The sequence below is a fragment of the Globicephala melas genome, chromosome 1 (assembly GCF_963455315.2).
Source record: "Globicephala melas chromosome 1, mGloMel1.2, whole genome shotgun sequence".
Lineage (NCBI taxonomy): Eukaryota > Metazoa > Chordata > Mammalia > Artiodactyla > Delphinidae > Globicephala > Globicephala melas.
The window spans coordinates 53559851-53579476 of NC_083314.1; the positions used below are offsets into that span (position 1 = coordinate 53559851).

General features: G+C 39.4%; 2 protein-coding genes and 1 pseudogene across 9 annotated transcripts in view; 2 read left to right on the forward strand and 1 right to left on the reverse strand.

Annotated features, from left to right (window-relative positions):
• PAPPA2 (pappalysin 2) overlaps positions 1 to 3175 on the reverse strand; it is a 565818-nt gene extending 562643 nt beyond the window's left edge. Inside the window, exons 1-2 of the mRNA XM_060295976.1 lie at positions 2759 to 3175; positions 2013 to 2074 (exon numbers count right to left, since the gene is read on the reverse strand). The gene's annotated coding sequence lies outside the window, so the exon portion shown is untranslated. The remainder of the gene's footprint in view (positions 1 to 2012; positions 2075 to 2758) is intronic.
• Positions 3176 to 3545: 370 nt separating this feature from the next.
• The window catches only part of COP1 (COP1 E3 ubiquitin ligase), a 278313-nt gene continuing 262232 nt past the window's right edge, over positions 3546 to 19626 (forward strand). For 3 of the 8 annotated variants that reach the window (XM_030875399.3, XM_030875401.3, XM_030875400.3), the window contains exon 1: positions 3548 to 4240. In XM_030875399.3, the coding sequence (XP_030731259.2) occupies positions 3822 to 4240 (419 nt within the window). In that variant the 5' untranslated portion in view covers positions 3548 to 3821. Of the gene's footprint in view, positions 4241 to 15899; positions 16171 to 17870; positions 17928 to 19626 lie in introns of all 8 variants that reach the window. The other 5 variants (XM_060296039.1, XM_060296049.1, XM_030875404.2 and 2 more) reach the window with 5 other exon arrangements.
• Positions 13844 to 14734, forward strand: LOC115863011 (small ribosomal subunit protein uS5 pseudogene; annotated as a pseudogene).

Below are 19626 nucleotides of genomic sequence, written 5' to 3' on the forward strand. Positions count from 1 at the left end.
TTTTTCTTCTCAATTTAGCTGTTTTAGGTAGGATCTTTTTGGGAGATTGGTTACCAAAGGGCAGGGTTAGTTGAAGATGGAAACCACTGGCCATATTTCCCTAAAATATTGTATTTAGGTAAGACACCTTAGAAATAGGTCTGGGAAGTTCAATCCTCTTGGTAATTCCAATCCATCCTTAACTACATGAGACTTTACTTCAGAAGTGTTTTTGTAGAAGACTTTGGAATTATTAGGACTTAGTTTTTATTTCACTTTTACTTTTATTTTTCAGTAATGTTCTCTTCTCTTCTCCTGTTATCTACTTCTCCTGAATTGGCTGACTTCCTGTGTGTGTGTATGTGTGTGTGTGTGTGTGTGGGTGTGTGTGTGTTTTGCCATTCTTCCTCTTTTCTCTTCTGCTTTCCCAGAAGATCTTGCCATTAGAAACTAAAAAGGACTGTGTACTTTCAGAATAGTCTTTCTACATTTATCTGGTATAAAAGGGAAATTCTATTGCATCACATTCCCTCAGCTTCCTTTTGTGAATTCAGATTTTACTGAAGATAGGTTCCAAAGAGATACAAATAAGCATTGATAATTTTTTCCTAGGAGACTTCTCAGCTGGGGTCATATCACTTTCTGTCCCCTGAATAAGATAACTGGAAGGAAGAGGCTATTTTACCTATTTCTCCTATACTCCCTACAATACTAATCACAGTATTTCTCAAAAGGTTACCTGCATCAGGTTCACCTGGGTGATGATAAGAATGCATATTCATAGGTCCTAGCCCAGAACCATAGATTCAATATCTCTGGAGACAGAGCTCAGGAACCTGAAAGTTTTATTTCTGTTACGTGCTGAATTTTCTCCTGTGCCTTAGCCTGAATTTTCAGTCACTGGCTAGATATGCTTACTTGAATGTATTTTCATCCCACGCTCACTTAACACATCCAAAATTAAACCATCCACTGTCCACCTCTAATTCTGTCATGCTGGTATACGTGAAGCTATCATTGGAGTCACTCATCCTCGTGTTCCCTCATTTTTACTTAATCAATTTATTGGCCTCTGTGCCAAGCACTGGGAAAGACAGTGATGAACAAGACAGACATGGGTCATGCCCTCAAGGATCATGAAGATTCTTTTACAGAGAGCAACTTAATCCTGTAGATTCTCTTGTGGTTTTGTTTGTTTTGTTTTTCAGAATACTCCTTTACTTTCCTTGTCTGCACCCTAATCTAGAATCTCATCAATTATGCTTGGACTGCTATAATCTTTTCCTAATTAGTCTCTTTGCTCCTAATCTCCCAGCTCTTCTCAAAGATTAATCTGCTGAAAACGTAATCTTCAAAACACCACTTTCAATATATTTATCCCCACTTAATGGCTTCATTATTTCCAACTGCTTGTAGGTTATTTTTCAAAGTAGAGTCAAGGCTCTTTACAATATGGCCCCCAAATGATTTTTTACTGAATGAACTCTTTTACCCCTATCAAATAGACATCTGAACTTGATGTAAGCATTTTTTACTTATTTATTTTCTGGGCTCATGACTTTAATTACACTTTGACCAAACCATACTTTTCTCTTCAGGCCTAACTTTTCCTCCCTCAGCATGGCTGGCGCTAAGCACTTGCTCTTGCTTCAGTTCCTACGTTGATTCTCTGCTTTACTCATTAAGCATGTGCACCCTGGTAATATTACTTATCTTTCTATGTATTTTTCTAATTCTTCAATTATTCCATAAACTTTCTGAATGTAGAAGCAATGTTTTATATATGTCTTTATCTCCTCCTTGCCTAGTCCAGGCCTATATGTAATAAATGTCCAATAAATATTCATCAAATTCTTTATATTCATTTATTCATCCATTCTTTCATAAAAAAATTATGGAATGCCCACTGAGAATATAGTCCTCTTTTGCATGGAGCTTAAATTTTAGTAGGACAGAGTTTAAGCAAATAATTAAGATAAAAATGAGATCAATTGCTTTATTTGTTTGCCAAGAAAAATTTAACAAGCACTTACCATAGGCCAGGAATTGTGTTACGTGCTGAATTCGCTGGGAATACAAAGCTGAAGTTGATAGGCTAGTAGAGGAGAATTATACATATAAGCTACTAAAATACAATGCTTTAAGTGCAAACAAAATATCCTAGGGGCACAAATGGGGGCAACTCTTTCTGCCGAGGAGTCAGTAAGGCTTCATTTAAGACCCATTCTAAAATGGGTCTTAAAAGTGAATTTAAACAAAGGACTGGATAACACAATATTCATAAAAGGAAGGTGGTTGTTGGAAATCTGACATGCCCATTCTTATATCATTATTCTGAGCAGAAACCTGAGCTGGGAACATGAAGGTGATCAGCTAAGGCAGACTTGAGCCTTACGATGGTTCACTGCCAGGTGAATGGCTAGCTATTGTTGCTGGGCCTTCATCTAGGCCCTTCCCTGGCCCTGTCCCCTCAGCATGGACAGCTGTTCCTAGGGAAAGGCCGTCTAGTTGCCCCTATAGTCTTCAATACCCAGAACAGAATTAACTCTGAGATCTTTCCCTCTGAGAATCATAGAATGATAGCGTTGTAAAGGATACTGAAATCACAGTTTAGTTGTTTCTAATTTACATCCCCCAGAATCTTAGGGAGTCTCAAAATGGCAAAAGAAAATCTGAAATCAACTTTCAATATTTCAAAAAGCCTACCATAAATTGCATCTTTTGGTGGTATTAACTGCCAGGTTTCCTTGTTTTGTGCTAAAAATCATATCAGACTCACCTTAGACGGAGATTTTAACTGAGCTGTGGTCCGATTAGGCATGATTTGTTTTCCCATTATTATTATGCTTAATTTGGTAAATAACTTTTCAAAACAAGATATCATGGTCGAATGCATACAGTTGGTGACACTTGCTACAATGTTTGCAATTTACAAAGCACTAGTCACTGACTTCAATACTGTGGAACGGCTAACAGCAAAGCCCAGAGTCCTTGACTCTCAGTCCAGTGCTCTTTTCAACTGCTCAGAGCTTCTAGATTCTTTCCGTGTGCCCCAGTCTTCAGGGCCTTCAATCCCCGACTCGGAAGTACCTGTCGTACCCTCGCCACTGGGTTATACTGCCTGCCTCTCAAGCGACAGCTACCGCTCCCGGTTAACGTTCAGGAATGCGGCTCGCCCTCACGCATGCGTGGTGCAACTGCCCCGCGCCGGCGCCGCTCTTCTTGGCCTGGAGCGGGAACCTTGGGTAACCCGCAAGGGTCGGCGCCCAGGGCGCGCGTGCGCAGTCGCTTTTGGAGCGCTTTCCCCCCTCCCCTTTCCCCAACCCCTTGCGCCACCCCTACCATCCGTTCCTCTCTCCGCAGCCCTGTCACCCACTGAGACGGCCCTACCCTCGGGCAAGTCACGAAGGAAACCAGCTCTCGACGAGGGCGGCGGTCGCTACTAGGCCGCCGCCGCCGCCTAGGGCACGTTGAGCTTGTCTGAGCGCCGCCCGCGCCGTGTCTAAAGTTGTATCCCCCGCCGCTCCCGCCCCTTCCGCCGCTCGCGTGCGCGCACGGCCGGCCCACGGAGCGCCCGGGTTGGCTGCGGCGGTGATCGCGGCGGCGGCGGCCTAGAGAGCGGTAGTGGTTCCTGCTCTTGTTTTAATAGTTCCCTCCGCCCCCTCCCGTCGGACGCTGTTGTGTGGTTGCAGTACAAAAATCAACTTTATTGTTCCTCAGCCCCACCTCCCGGCGCGGCGCGCCTACTCAGGATGTACTGAGGCAGAGGGGAGGGAGGCGGCGGCGGGTCGCAGTCGCGGTCCCTCTCCTCCGAGCGCCCGGCCGGAGGGGAGGGAATCACGATGTCTGGGAGCCGCCAGGCCGGGTCGGGCTCAGCCGGGACCAGCCCTGGCTCCTCTGCGGCCTCCTCGGTGACTTCCGCCTCCTCGTCCTTATCCTCTTCCCCGTCGCCCCCTTCCGTAGCTGCTTCGGCCGCGGCGCTGGGGTCCGGCGGGGCGGCCCAGGCCGCGGGCTCCGGCGGCCTCGGGGGCCCGGTGCGGCCTGTGCTGGTGGCGGCCGCAGTGTCCGGCAGTGGCGGCGGGAGCGGCGGCGGGGCGGTGTCCGCGGGCCTGTCCCGGCTCAGCTGCGCAGCCAGGCCCAGCGCCGGTGTAGGAGGGAGCAGCTCCAGCCTAGGGAGCGGCAGCAGGAAGCGACCTCTGCTTGCCCCCCTGTGCAACGGGCTCATCAACTCCTACGAGGACAAAAGCAACGACTTCGTCTGGTGGGTTGGACGAACAGCCTCCTAGCCCTCTCTGCGTTAGGAGTTTCTGCTCTTGGGGCTGCTGGGGTCCGGGGTGAGGGAGGTCTGTTGGGCGCTGTGGCGGTGTCTGCAGAGGCATTCGAGCGTTTGCAGCGGTTGGTGGGCTGAGGTGGGGGAATGTTGGAGTCCTGAGGCAGGGTGGGAGTACTAAAGAGGTCAGTGCTGGTGGGGAGAAGTGAAGGGAGGTTAGAGAATAATAAATAGGGGGGGAGATGAAAGGCCAAATAAATGGCTGTGCATAAAAGGAGAAAGCTGGGCACGGAGGTTGGGCCTTGAATTTTCTGCCTCGCTGGTGAATTAGGTACCCTGTCAGTCCGGATTTCTCGTTGAGGTGAATTAAACTTGTAAAGGGAGAGGATTAAGCTTCCCGGGATGCTGAGGGAGGGAGTTGTGGGTCAGAATTTGCTTATTGAAGCATGGTGGATGATGCTCTAAACATGGGTGTGGCTGTTTTAAGAAGTGGTATTTGATGTAAATATCCATCCTGTGTACGTGTAAATTATCTCCTCCCGCTTCAAAGGCTGGGTCACTTTTAAATCTGTTGTTGAGGCTCCTGTAGTCAAGAAAGTCTGTTCACAACAACTTCCACCTCTCAACTGAATGTCTTGAAAGAGGGGACCACGTTTATTAAGTATCATCCATGTGTCAGATGTGACTGCACTACACTTGTATTAACACATCAGCGTATATACTGGAACTTCGGATTTGAGAAAAGCTAGGAATTAGACGTGTTGTCATCGTAGTTAGCATCTTGAATGCTACGCAGTAGTCCTCCGTTATAACATTTGGCATAGAAGGATTATACATATTAAGTGAAAAATGGAGTTGATTGTCTTGCTTGAGAGTGTTTCCATTTTCGTTGGGTTTTGTGTTCAAAATCCAATTCAAATGGTAAGATTGCAAGAAAGGATTTGCTTTTAGCTGAGTGAGAACTGGTAGGATTTTGTGCTTTTTCCTCTGGAGGAAATTGTTGATAGAATAGAATACTAGTGATGTAGGAAGTTGGCTTGTACTGTCACTATACGGGAAGTTGATTCACTTCAGGGTTGAAGATGGTCCGAGTTGTCATTAAATATGATAAGACTAGAAGTTGGGACTCTAGGAAAGTTATTGATTAGACTTATAGTTTCTAGTTCTTGCAGTAAAAATACCTTTATTCATACTTTTGCTTTCGTCATAAATTATTCTGGATTCAGAATTGATTCATTTTTCACTGAAATTGGGCTATAATTGTAATTTGTAAATAATTTGAGCAGCTTATCGTTGGGTATAAGATGTGTTTGTGTTCATAGCCAGTAGAGAATCCCATAAGATAAAGTAGAAGCTAATGAAACAAAGTGAGGGTTTGCACAGTTTGTCTTTTTAGCCACCATTTGCATTTTACTTTTTAGTAGGTTAAAAGAAAACAAACATGCCAGCATCCATATAGGTACACTAAGATAGTGTAAAAGGTGTGAGAAAGAGGGAAATTAATCATTCATTCAACAGATATTTCTTTGGCACTCACTGTCTGCCAGGCACTGTATGCATCTCATTATACTTACTATAAGCCATTTTATAGGAAGTTGGAGAGGCTTGGGAGAGTATAAGCAGCTGGCACTAATTTTTATTGTTTAGGGGTAAGATTATTAAAATTTTTATTAGTCTGTCAACTAATTTTTAAAAATTAAAATCCAGTCTCTTGAGTCTTAACCATGTTGTTTAGATTTTTCTGCTTTCTTTTCTTTTTTTTTTTTTTTTTTGCGGTACGCGGGCCTCTCACTGTCGTGGCCTCTCCCGTTGCGGAGCACAGGCTCCGGACGCGCAGGCTCAGCGGCCATGGCTCACGGGCCCAGCCGCTGCGCGGCATGTAGGATCTTCCCGGACCGGGGCACGAACTTGCGTTTCCTGCATTGGCAGGCGGACTCTCAACCACTGCGCCACCAGGGAAGCCCTTTCTTTCTTTTATATTCCAAGAGGAAGTGTCCAGTGAGAGTCATGAGTTAAAAATTCCGAATATTTCACTTTCTAAGAATTTCATAGTCCTCTGTTTCTTTTTCTGGTGAGGTTGAATATTCAGAAGAATTCATTAATGGAAATCAGTTTTCCTGATTCTCCAGCTAGATTTGATTTGGCCAAGCATTTGGGGTAGGAAGGTGAGGATTAGGCAAGGCCCAAGGAATCCTTTTCATTTCTAATTGGCTCTGGGTGGTTGGTCTGTCTGCTTCAAGGTCAAACTGTGAACCAATCCAAATTATTCTAAGCTTTTACATCTAAATGAGGCTTAAGTTTGAATAATGATAACAATTCCTTATTCATCATATTTTAAAGATATGTTTATACTTCATGTTTCATTTTATCCTAGAGCAATTCTGTGAAGTTATATAGAACTTCCAACTTTATATAATACTAATATAATTGTATTCTCATTGAGGTACAGAGAAGTTAAGTAACTTGGTTTCAGATTGGGTAGCTCAAGGACAAAATTAAAACTCATATCTCCGAATTCTCAATTTAGTGCTTTCTTTGTATGGAATTTAAAAATTTCATATCTATAAGTTGAAGTACATGTATTTAGCTTCGTGGTTCTTAAATGTGGTAGACTGAAGGGAAACAGCTGTTTCATAATCACAGGAGATAAATGTCTTTATCCTTAAATACTCTCTCCCCTGCTTGCCCATATCCCAACAGGACAAAACTGAATTGGAGGCTGGAGTGGGCAGTGTAGTTTGCAGAAGCTCCCTTGTTAATAATGAAATGTCCTCTTCCCCTCCTTGAGAATGGTTGATTTAAGGTCAAATGCCTAATATCAATAATACATATTGGCCTCTCCTGACTCATATTTGAAAGTAAGTTTATATTTAATTGCAGAATTGATGAACATTTTAGGGATTTATAGTTTTTACTTTAATATTTCTTTCAAACAAAGGATTGAAAGTATCGTCAAGTTGCAGATAATTCTAACAGTGTTTTATAGATGGAGAATCTGTAGTACAGTAGAGAGTAGTATATAGCTTGAAGTTGGATAAATCTCGGACATTCAAAGGAAGTCTTCGTTACTTTGATTTTTCAAATTTTTCTTACATGATTCGTTTAAATTACGATTCGTTTAAATTAGTTTAAATTACGTTTAAATAGCCTGTGTTCGGAAGACAATTTCTTTCTTTTATGTTATCATATTACTACTGCCTCTGCATTAGCTTTTCCAACCCCCTGAAATAACCTTTTCTACCTCTTCAAGTCCCAGATAATCTCTGAGTTGTAGCAGAAATAAGTATTTTTAGGTAGATAGTAAGCCCCTTGTGGGAAGGTTACCTCTGCCTGATAAAATGTAGGTAGAATCTACATGAAGTCCATCTACCATTTAATAAATTCTCATGTCAGCTATTAAAAATGGACTATCCTGAAGGAGCTCACGATTTAACGTGAAGAAAGACTTTTAATCACATAATTATAGTATCACATCCTGGCATTATTGCTTCTCTTAGTACCATGGCAGATGCTAAATACTTTTCTGAATTCAGATGTTGTCTCACGGTCCTCAACATAGCACTGCAGGCAGCCACTACCTCTTAATTACATTTAGCCCTAAAGATGAAATCTGTTGACCATTCTTGCTACTATAACTGTTTTCCAAACTATTAAAAAGTGAAATAAAATAGCAGGTATCATAGAACCTGTCATTATAAAGATAGTTTGATGAAACTTTTGGTTACATATTTATGTACAATGTATAAGTACTTACTGGGTATGAAAAGATAGTTTGATGAAACTTTTGGTTACATATTTATGTACAATGTATAAGTACTTACTGGGTATGAGGCCTCAGTTTAGTTTAAGGATGGGCTTTTGGCTCAAAGCTCAGTTCGTATAGTTAATAATGGTGGTATCAGTATTTATATCCAGACGTTTTGACTCAAAGCTCAAGTTCTTAACCACTATATTGCTTTGCCCTTCAGAGGCTGGAGATTTTGTTTAAAATCAGCTTTATTAAGATATAATTTGCATACCATAGCAGTCACCAGTTTTAAGTGTATAGTTCAATGAATTTGACAAATAAATACATCTATGTTACCACCCTAATCAAGATACAGAACATTTCCATCACACTAGAAAGTTCAGTGTACTACACCTTAGCACTCTGTCTTCGAACCTCATCTCTGACACCTGGCAACTGGTCATCTGTTTTCTATCAATATAGTTTTGCCTTTTCTAGGATATTATATTAATGGAGTCATTCAGTATGTAGACTTTTGTGCCTGACTTACTTGGAGTAATGTTTTTGAGATTCAATAATGTTGAATGCCTCACTAATTTTCTTTTAATTGCTGAGTAGTATTCCATTACATGGATATAACGTGATTTCTTTATATACTCATCAGTTAAAAGATATTTGAGTTTCTTTGTTTCTAAAGTTTTCAGTGATTGTAAAGAAAGCTGTCGTAAACATTCACATTCAGTTTTCTGTGTGCACCTGTCTTCACATCTCTTGGGTAAATACATAGGAGTGTATTGCTGTGTTGTATTGCCAAGTGTATATTTAGCATTATAAGAAACTGCAAAACTGTTTTCTAAAGTGACTATCATTTTGCATTTCTACCAGCAATGTATGAGTTTCAGTTCCACATTCTTGCCAACACTTGCTGTTTTCAGTCTCTCAAATTTCAGTCATTCTAGTAGACGTGTGTAGTAGTATCTTATTGTCATAATTTGCATGTAAGTCCTAAATATTGTGATGTTTTCTCCCAGTCTGTTGTTTTCTTTATAGTTTTCTGAGCAGTCTTCTGAAGTGCAAAAGTTTAAAATTTTAAGTCCAATTTATGGACTTTTTTCTTTTACAGTCTATGGCTTTTGTGTTCTATTGAAGAAATTGTTGTCTAAGTCTTCTTGTATATTCTAGAAGCTTTATAGCTTTTTTGTGGTTAGGTATATAATCATTTCATGTTAATTTTTATATACTGTGTGTGGTAAGGGTTGGAGATTTTTTCCCTCCACTGTAGATGTCCAGTTATTGTAGCACCCATTTGTTGAAAAGACCATCTTTGTTCATTGAATTTTCTTGGAACCTTTCTCAAAAATTAATTAATATGTATAAGTTTATTTCTGGAGTCTTCGTTCTGTTCCATTGATCTATGTGTTTATCCTTATGCCAGTACCACATTGTCTGGATTTCTGTATCATTGTTGTAAATCTTGAAATCAGATAGTGTAGTTTTGTTCCTCTGTTTCAAAGTTGATTTAGTTATTTAGGATGTTTGCATTTCCACATAGATTTTAGCTTACCAATTTCTTAAAAAAAAGCATGCTAGGATTTTAATTTGAGTTACTTTGAATCTATGACCCAATTTGGGAAGATTTGACATCTTAACAATATTGAGTCTTTGAGCCATAAACATAGTATGTTTCTCCAGTTATTTAGGTCTTTAATTCCTCTTAGCAGAGTTTTATAGTTATCAGTTTTTGGATCTTGCACATGTTTTGTTAAACTTACTCCTAAGTAGTTCATGTTTTTGATGCTGTTGTGTTATTTTAATTTCTAATTAAAAATTGCTAATTTGCTGTTCAATTTCTAATTGTTGCTAATATAAAAATAAAATTTATTTTTGTGTATTGACCTTGTGTCCTGTGAATTGTTAAGTTCACTTATTACTTCTAATAGTTTTTTGGTAGAACCGATGTGATTTTCTGAGAAGACAATCATGTCATCTGAAAATCAATATAGTTTTACTTCTTTCTTTTCCAGTTTTATGCCCTATTTACTGATTTTTTTAAAGAGATATTTTGTATTTTTATTTATGGGTGATATTGGTCTATGGTTTTCTTATAATATACATATATTTACTTTATATATTTTGGTTTTGATATCAGGGTGTATTAGTTTGCTAGGGCTGCTATAACATAATTACAGACTGGGTAGCTTAAAAAATAGAAAGTTATTTTCTCAACAGTTTTAGAGGCTAGGTGTCCAAGATCAAGGTGTTGTCAGGTTTGGGTTCTTCTGAGGCTTCTCTCCTTGACTTGCTGATGGCCACCTCTTGTTGTGTCTTCACATGGTTGTCCCTGGGTCTGTGTGTTGTCTGTGTCCTAATCTCTTATAAGGACACCAGTCATATTGGGATTAGGTCCCACATACATGACCTCATTTTACCGTAATTAGCTCTTTAAGGCCCAGTCTCCAAATACAGTCTTCTGAGGTACTGAGGGCTAGGATTTCAATGTATGGATTTGGGAGAGGATACAGTTCAGCTCATCTTTGTCTTCTGAAAGAGTTTGTGGATTGGTATGTTTCATTCTTAAGTGTCTGGTAGAATTCATCAGTGAAGCCATAGTTTTTGTGGCAAGGTTTTTATTTAGTATTTCAGTTTCTTTAATTGATAAAGGGCTATTCAGGTTCTTTATTTCTTAAGTGAGCTTTGGTAATTTGTCTGCTAAGGGATTTCTCCGTTTCACCCAAGCTATTGAATTTGTAGGCATAAGTTCATAATACTTTTTTTGTTTATTGGAATTTGATTTTATTTATTTATTTTATACAGCAGGTTCTTATCAGTTATCTAGTTTATACATGTTAGTGTATATATGTCAATCCCAATCTCCCAATTCACCCCACTCCCCCACCCCCCGCTTTCCCCCCTTGTCCATACATTTGTTCTCTACACCTCTGCTTCTGCCTTGCAAACTGGTTCATCTGTACCTCTTTTCTAGATTGCACATATATGCGTTAATATACAATATTTGATTTTCTCTTTCTGACTTAGGCTTTAATACTTCTTTATGTTTTAAATGTTTGTAGGATTTGGAGGGATGTCCCTTCTTTCATTCCTGATACTGGTAATTTGTGTTTTCCCTTTTTTTTTTCCTTGAACAGTTTAGCCAGAGGATTGTCAGGTTTTTTTTTTTTTTTGGCGGAACGCGGGCCTCTCACTGTTGTGACTTCTCCCGTTGCGGAGCACAGGCTCCGGACACGCAGGCTCAGCGGCCATGGCTCACAGGCCCAGCCGCTCCGCGGCATGTGGGATTTTCCCGGACCGGGGCACGAACCCGTGTCCCCTGCATCGGCAGACGGACTCCCAACCACTGCGCCACCAGGGAAGCCCAGGATTGTCAGTTTTATTAATCTTTTCAAATAACTGGTTTTGGTATTATTGATTTTCTAAATGTCCATTTTCTATTTCCCTGATATTTGGCTTTATTTTTATTCTACTTTGAGTTTCATCATTTTCTGGCTTCTGACTACAGAATCTTAGATTATTTTGGCCTTTTCTAAGAAAAACATTTAATTCTATTAGTTTCCCTTTCTAATCCCTGCATTAATTTTCATTCAGTTTAATATACTTTTTGTCATTTCCACTGATTTTTTTTAAAACTTTTTTTTTGGTTATTTATTTATTTATTTATTAATGGCTGCGTTGGGTCTTCGTTGCTGCGTGCAAGCTTTCTCTTATTGTGGCGAAGGGGGGCTATTTTTCGTTGCAGTGCGTGGGCTTCTCATTGCAGTTGCTTCTCTTGTTGCGGTGCACGGGCTTCAGTAGTTGTGGCATGTGAGCTCAGTAGTTGTGGCTCGTGGGCTTTAGAGAGCAGGCTCAGTAGTTGTGGCACACGGGCTTAGTTGCCCCGTGGCATGTGGAGGCTTCCCGGACCAGGGTTCTAACCCGGGTCCCCTGCATTGGCAGGTGGATTCTTAACCACTGTGCCACCAGGGAAGTCCCCATTTTGATTTCTTATTTGAAGAATGGGTTATTTAGAAATGTTTTAATTTCTAAATGAGAATTTTCTGGATATTCTATTATTAAGTTCTAATACAATTCAGTTTCATTCAGAGAATATGAATTGTGTGAATTCAGTCCTTTTAAATTTATTGAGACTTGTTTCATGGTTCACGGTAAGCTTTATCTTGGTTAATGTTCCATATGCATTTAAAAAAATGAGTTTTCTGCAGTGTGTAGACTGGTATATTCTATAAATGTCAAGTTTGTTGGTGTGTTAAACTCTGTATACTCCTACTGATTTTCTATATACTTGTTCTGTCAGTTACTGAAAGGGGTGTTAAAATCTTTAACCATTCCAAGTGTAATTGTGGGTTTTGCTATGTTTCCTTGCAATTCTGTCAATTTTGTTTCACGTATTTTGAAACTTTATTAGTAGGGCACATGCATTTAGAGTTTGTGGATTGATCCCTTTATTATTTTGAAATGTCCTTGCTTATTCCTGGTAATATTTGTTGTTCTGAAATCTGTTTAATCTGATAGCATAACCCCTCCAGCTTTCTTTAAGTGTTTACATGGCATGTTTTCTTGTCCTTCACTACTTCTTTTATCTGTTTTAATTTTTAAAGTAGATTTCTTGTAGATAGCATATGTTTGAGTCTTTCTTTTTTATCTATTATGACAATTTGCCTTTTAAGTGGCTTGGTTAGACTTTTTGCATTTTAACATAATTATGATGTGCTTGGTTTTATGTGTATTTCTTGCTTGCTCTTTGTTTTCTGTTTGTCCCCTCTATTCTTCTATTCCTTTTCTGTCTTTTTTCCTTCTTTTCCTGCCTTCTTTTGGATTAATTGGGTGTTTTTAAGATTTCTGTTTTGTTGCTACAGTTGACTTATTAGTGATAGCTGTGTGGGATGTGTGTGTGTTTTGGGGGGGAGTGTTTGCTCTAGGGTTTATAGTACTCATTTTTAATTTTTTATATTCTAAAATCATGTTTTGTCATTTCACATACACTGTAAGAATCTTGTAATAGTATGCTTCCATTCGGTAGGATCCATTCCAGTTACTCCCTCAATCGTTCTCTATTCCTTTTTTTAAAAAAATTGAGGTAAAATTTGTACCTCATAAAATTCACCATTTTAACCACTTAAACTGTGCAATTCAGTACATTGACAGTGTTGTGAAGCCATCATCACTGTCTACTCCCAGAATATTTTCATCACACCAAAAGGAAACCCTATATGCATTAAGCAGTCACTCTCCTTCTCGTCCCTTGGCAACCACAAATTTGCCTTCTGACTCTATAGATTTGCGTGTTTTTTGGACATTTCATATAAATGGAATTATACAATATGTGGTCTTTTGTGTCCGGTGCCTTTCATGGCCTATGTTGGGTGCTCTTCTGAATTAATGACTAAAATATAGCAGTTAAATCTTGTTGGAATTGGCTTGAAACAATATATTGGGTCAATCATATTTTGTTTAAGGAATTTGAAATTAAAAAATACACTTGAATTGGCCTATATGAAAAAAAAATAAAGTTCTTGTTGTAGTGCTGGTGCTGGAAGGGCTATATAGTTGACCCTTGAGTAACACAGGTTGGGGTGCCCACCTTCTGCCTAGTCGAAAATCCACTTTAACTTACAGTCAGCCCTCCATATCCGCAGTCCCTCTGCATCTGTGCATTCAACCAACTGCAGATTGTGCAGTACTGTAGTACTCATTATTGAAAAAAATCTGTGTGTAAGCCGACCCACGCAGTTCAAACCTGTGTCATTCAAGGGTCAGTTGTATATTGTAAGCTGATATCCTTGAGAAGCAGAAAAAGAAGCATTAGTCACATAAAGAGTAGAGCACTAGCTTCTTCTCTGTAAAAACACCAAATGGCGGATGACGCTGGTGCTGCGGGAGGGCCTGGAGGCCCCAGGGGCCCTGGAATGGGAGGCTGCAGTGGCTTCTGCAGAGGCTTCAGCAGCGGCCTCCAGGTCCAGGGTCGTGGTCGGGGCCGAGGCCAAGGAGCTTGCAGAGGCAAGGCTGAGGATAAGGAGTGGCTCCCTGTCACCAAGCTGAGCTGTCTGGTCAAGGACATGAAGATCAGGTCCCTGGAGGAGATCTGTCTCTTCTCTCTGCCCATCAAGGAATCCGAGATCATTGACTTTTTCTTGGGGTCATCCCTCAAGGACGAGGTTTTGAAGATTATGCCTGTGCTAAAGCAGACCTGTGCTGGCCATCGGATCTGGTTCAAGGCATTTGTTGCCATTGGGGATTACAACGGACGTGCTGGTTTGGGTGTCGAGTGCTCTAAGGAGGTAGCCATTGCTATCAGTGGGACCATCATTCTGGCCAAGCTCTCCATCATCCCCGTGCGGCGAGGCTACTGGGGGAACAAGATCGGCAAGCCCCATACCGTCCCTTGCAAGGTGACTGGCTGCTGTGGCTCAGTGCTGGTGTGCCTCATCCCTGCCCCCAGGGCCACTGGCATCGTCTCAGCCCCTGTGCCCAAGAAGCTAGTGATGATGGTTGGAATTGATGACTACTACGCCTCTGCCGGGGCTGCACCACCACCCTGGGCAACTTCACCAAGGCCACTTTTGATGCCATTTCCAAGACCTACAGTTATCTCACTCCTGATTTCTGGAAAGGTGGTGTTCACCAAGTCTCTGTATGAGGAATTCACTGACCATCTTGTAAAGACTCACACCAGAGTTTTCGGGCAGAGGACCCAGGCTCCAGCTGTAGCCACCACATCGTTTTCTATGAGAAAAATAAAGTGAATGAAGCCAGTTTAAAAAAAAAATGGAGCACTAGTGAAGATGTGTATTCCTATAAGTGCACTGAAGTCCCTAGATCCACCTTGAATCTAAGACTAGGTCCTGTGAGCCCTGGTCATGGTGTTTGCTATGAGATAATTCTAATTTTTCCACTTATATTATAGCTACACAAGCCTAATTAAAATTATTCGCCAACTCTAAGCCTTTAGTCATTAGAACTGATGCTCTGTTTGAGTAGAGGAATGTTGGGAGTGTGTGAGTAGAATAAGATCCAGGAAGAGATTGAGAGTGTATTGCAGTCATTTCACACTGGGAGGAATCAGTAGTGACACTCTTTGGCCATATTTGGTTTCCTGATCCAGTCTACTTTTTTTAAGGGGGGGGGTTGGGGGGGATGGAACACCAGAGATTGCTTCCCCTACTTATCTTTTTTTTTTTTTTTGCGGTACGCGGGCCTCTCACTGTTGTGGCCTCTCCCGTTGCGGAGCACAGGCTCTGGACGCGCAGGCTCAGCGGCCGTGGCTCACGGGCCTAGCCGCTCCGCGGCATGATGGGATCCTCCCGGACCGGGGCACGAACCCGTGTCCCCTGCATCGGCAGGCGGACTCTCAACCACTGCGCCACCAGGGAAGCCCTTCCCCTGCTTATCTTTTCATGCCTATCACTTGTATTGATCATGGTGTCCTTTTTTTCCTATACTATGTGGTCTCTATTTTTTTTTTTTTTAAAGAAAACTCTGCCCCTGAAGCTAGCACACAGCTATTTTGAATACACTCCCCCTCTTTTTTTTTTTTTTAAAGATTTTATTGTTAAATTAGAGTCTAAGAAGTTTGCCTTCTATTCCTTTTCTTCCTTACCTTTCCTGTCCTTATTCATAGAATCCTGTGACATAAACCAAAGTTAAATACAGGTCTTAGTGGAGATAGGACAAAAATCTCGTTGCAAAATACCAAATAAACTTAATTTTTATTAAAAGAGACTTTTAAGATTTTTAGGGCTTTTTATCGTATCAAATGAAACTAGGAAGGAGTGAGATGAATGGACAGAGGCTGGAACTTAACTGCTGCCTGTGAAGATTGGTGCTGGGGATTTAGTGTTACCAGTGTAGGTGTTAAAAAATGATTTGAGGTTTATTATTTTCCTTTTCATTTATTTCCTTGTCTTTCAGTTCTGAATCCACCTGGGGCCAGTTGAGAATGGAGGATGGCTTGGGGATGGTCACAAAGCAGCTGGTTTAAGGGGAAGGAGGCAGCTAGAGAAATGTCAAGTTTTGGACATTTTGAGAGGAAAGAAGAAACATTTCTGTGGCTACTGACTTTTGCTGCGTGTCTTTCACTCTTGAAAGGATGTATATAAATTTCAGCATATTCAAAGTAGTTGTTTCCAAGGTTTTCTATATGTTGATAGTGATTTGAAATTTCATGGTCACAGTGATGCATGTAAGTATTTGTTTCCTTTCTCTTCTGAGATCATAGCATGAGGCAAAGGGCACTGGACTTGGCATTAAAAGCCCTGAGATTTAACTTCCGGCAAATATATGTTTGACTTAGAGTATGTTTTTTCATTTATAAATTGAGATATAATGGTATTCCATTATAGGATTGTGAGGTTTAGATTATATAATACATGTATAAAGACATCGTAAATTATAAAATCATGGAAAGGAATCAGGTGGTGTTTGCCAGGATTTCACATTTGGTACCAAAATATGAAAGTGGTTCTTTGGTCCTGTTAGGTAAGATGTAACCACTCCCTATTTTCCTAAATAACTCTAAATTGTACCTGGCTCTGATTATCTTGATGTTATGTTTTTTAGTACTTAACCTTTGAAAGATTGAATGCTTGGTTACTTAGAACCAGTACTACCATGAGACAATTGACACATTTTGTAGAACTGTAATGGAGTTAGTGTCAGTACCAAAATATATATGGATTGAGCAATGTCCTTATTATTGTACCGTTTATTATTACTATACCATTTGATAAGTTTGGATACTGCTTTTGAAGCAGGTAATACATTAAAAAGTTAGGCAGAGTATAAATAAGGCACTGATTAAAAGTTTAACTTGAGAGTCAAACTGATTGCCATAAGACCCTTGCTTAACTGAGATGATGTGCCTTATAAATAGAAAATAGTAGAATTAAATAATTTTCTGTATCTATATCTGTTCTGCATTGTTGGTTTTTAAATGCAGTTAAATGACACACATAACCTTTTGGCAAGCTTAAGGTTGTGCAGTATATCTACCTTTAGTTTTGGCAGTTGGTATGAAAATGTCTTCTTCACAAGATTGAACTGAAGATCATTATTTTAATAAAACAGTGACAAGATGAAAAGTTCAAATAATCACTACTAATAATGGTTTGAATAGTACTAGGTTCACTTTGTGGTCTATCTAAAGTTCTGTGGTAAGGTTGCAAAATCAGATGCCTAAAATGGCCATCTAATTTTCTCTTAAATCAGTATCCATTATGCTTATTTGCTCTTATGTCTTTCTTTTTCTTTATTTCTAAGTTTTTCTGAGTTCTTTCACCTCTTTTCAAATAAGCTTTTCTTCCTAATACTTGGTTTCTGAGGTTATCTAATTGAGAATTTTCTTTATCTTTCAATGCTTTTGTCATTTTCTTTATTTTTTTTAGTACATCTTAAAAATATTAGATTTTAATTTCCATTTATCTTGTTTTCCTGTTGTGCTTTCGTTGTTTCTAGGGATGGTATTATGCTCCATATTCAACGGTGAACTCTTTGTGCTGCTTATGTTTTAGAGTGATTAAACATAAAATATGTTTCATGCTTATATTCATTGTTACCATTTTTAGAGCTCTTTATTTATTTGTGTGTATTTGCTGTCCCACTTTGTATTCCTTCTTCCCGTAGAACTTACATCAATATATCATGCAGTGAAGGTCTGTGTACGATGAATTCTTTAAGTTATTTGTATTTGAAAATTACTTGTTTTGCCTTCATATTCAAACATTTTTTTTTGCTGGGTATAAAATTCCAAGTTTAAAGTTTTTTTCATGCAGTATTTTGAAGATGTCACTCCATTGTCTTTGGCTATATATATATACAGTGTTTTTTAGTATCAGGTATACAGCAAAGTGATTCAGTTGTACATATATATATATCCTCTTTCAGATTCTTTTCCATTATAGGTTATTGCAAGATATGGAATACAGTTCCCTGTGCTATACAGTAGGTCCTTGTTGTTTACCTACTTTATGTATAGTAGTTTGTACCTGCTTGTTTCAAACTCCTAATTTATCCTGCCCCCTCCCCACCCCACTATCCCCTTTGGTAATCATAAGTTTGTTTCTATGTCTGAGTCTGTTTCTGCTTTGTAAATAAGTTTATTTGTATCATTTTTTTAGATTCCATGTGTAAGTGATATCATATAATATTTGTCTTTGTCTGACTTCACTTAATATGATAATCTCTGGGTCCATCCATGTTGCTGCAAATGGCATTATTTCATTTTTTATGGCTGAGTAATATTCCATTGTGTATATATACCACATCTTCTTTATCCATTCATCTGTTGATGGACAGTTGGGTTGTTTCCATGTCTTGGCTATTGTAAATAGTGCTGCTGTGAACATTGGGGTGCATGTTTCTTTTCAAATTAGAGTTTTCTCTGGATATATGCCCACGAGTGGAATTGCAAAATCATATGGTAACTCTATTTTTAGTTTTTAAGGAATTTCCAGACTGTTTACCATAGTGGATGCACCAATTTACATTCCCAACAGTGTAGAAGGGTTCCTTTTTCTCCACACCCTCTCCAGCATTTATTATTTGTAGACTGTTTAATGATGGCTGTTCTGACTGGTGTGATACCTCATTGTAGTTGTGATTTGCCTTTCTAGTAATTAGTGGTATTGAGCATCTTTACATGTGCCTGTTGGCCATCTGTATGTCTTCTTTGGAGAAATGTCTGTTTAGGACTTCTGCCCATTTTTTGATTGGGTCTTTTTTTTTTTTTTTTGATATTGAGTTGCATGAGCTGTCTGTCTATTTTGGAAATTGATTCCTTATTGATAGCATCGTTTGCAAGTATTTTCTCGCAGTCTGTAGGTTGTCCTTTTGTTTTGTTTATGGTTTTCTTTGCTGTGCGAAAGCATATAAGTTTGACTAGGTCCCATTTGTTTGTTTTTGTTTTTATTTCCATTTCTCTCGGAGAGGGATCCAAAAAAATATTGCTACTATTTATGTCAAAGAGTGTTCTGCCTGTGTTTTCCTCTAAGAATTTTGTAGTATTTGGTCTTATATTTAGGTCTTTAATCCATTTTGAGTTTATTTTTGTGTATGGTGTTAGAAAATGTTCTAATTTCATTCTTTCACTTGTACAGGTTTCCCAGCACCGCACTACAGCCGTTTAACGATTGTCACTGGGCAGGCAGTGCCTCTAATACTGGTTATGCTAGAGGTGATGTTTTTGGTAAACAGGCGGGGTTTGTGTTTGCCGAGTTCCTTTTACTTTTTTTAATCTTTCCTTAATGCAAGCCTGTGTTGGGTTAACAGTGTTTTTAATAAATAATTTAGTGTTGGGTTATATTTATTAGCTGTTAATTATCAGTGTACTATCAGTTACTGATGTAAGCTTGTGCGAGGAGAAAAATTTCTTGTTACTCATATTTAACAGTATTGCTTCTATAGTTATATAGATTAGTCCAATAGTCAGGCTAGGAATTGATTTACTTATTGTTGGAATTAAAACATTGTTTTATTGTTGAGCTTGAATGCTTTTTCAATTGGTGGCTGCTTTTAGGCCAACTATGGTTTAAGTTTATTTTACTCTCTAGTTAAGGTTGTATCCATTTCTAAAATGCTGTACCTTTTTAGACTAACGATTAAATATACGTTGAGACTTGATGTGGTTTTTAGTATTATTTAG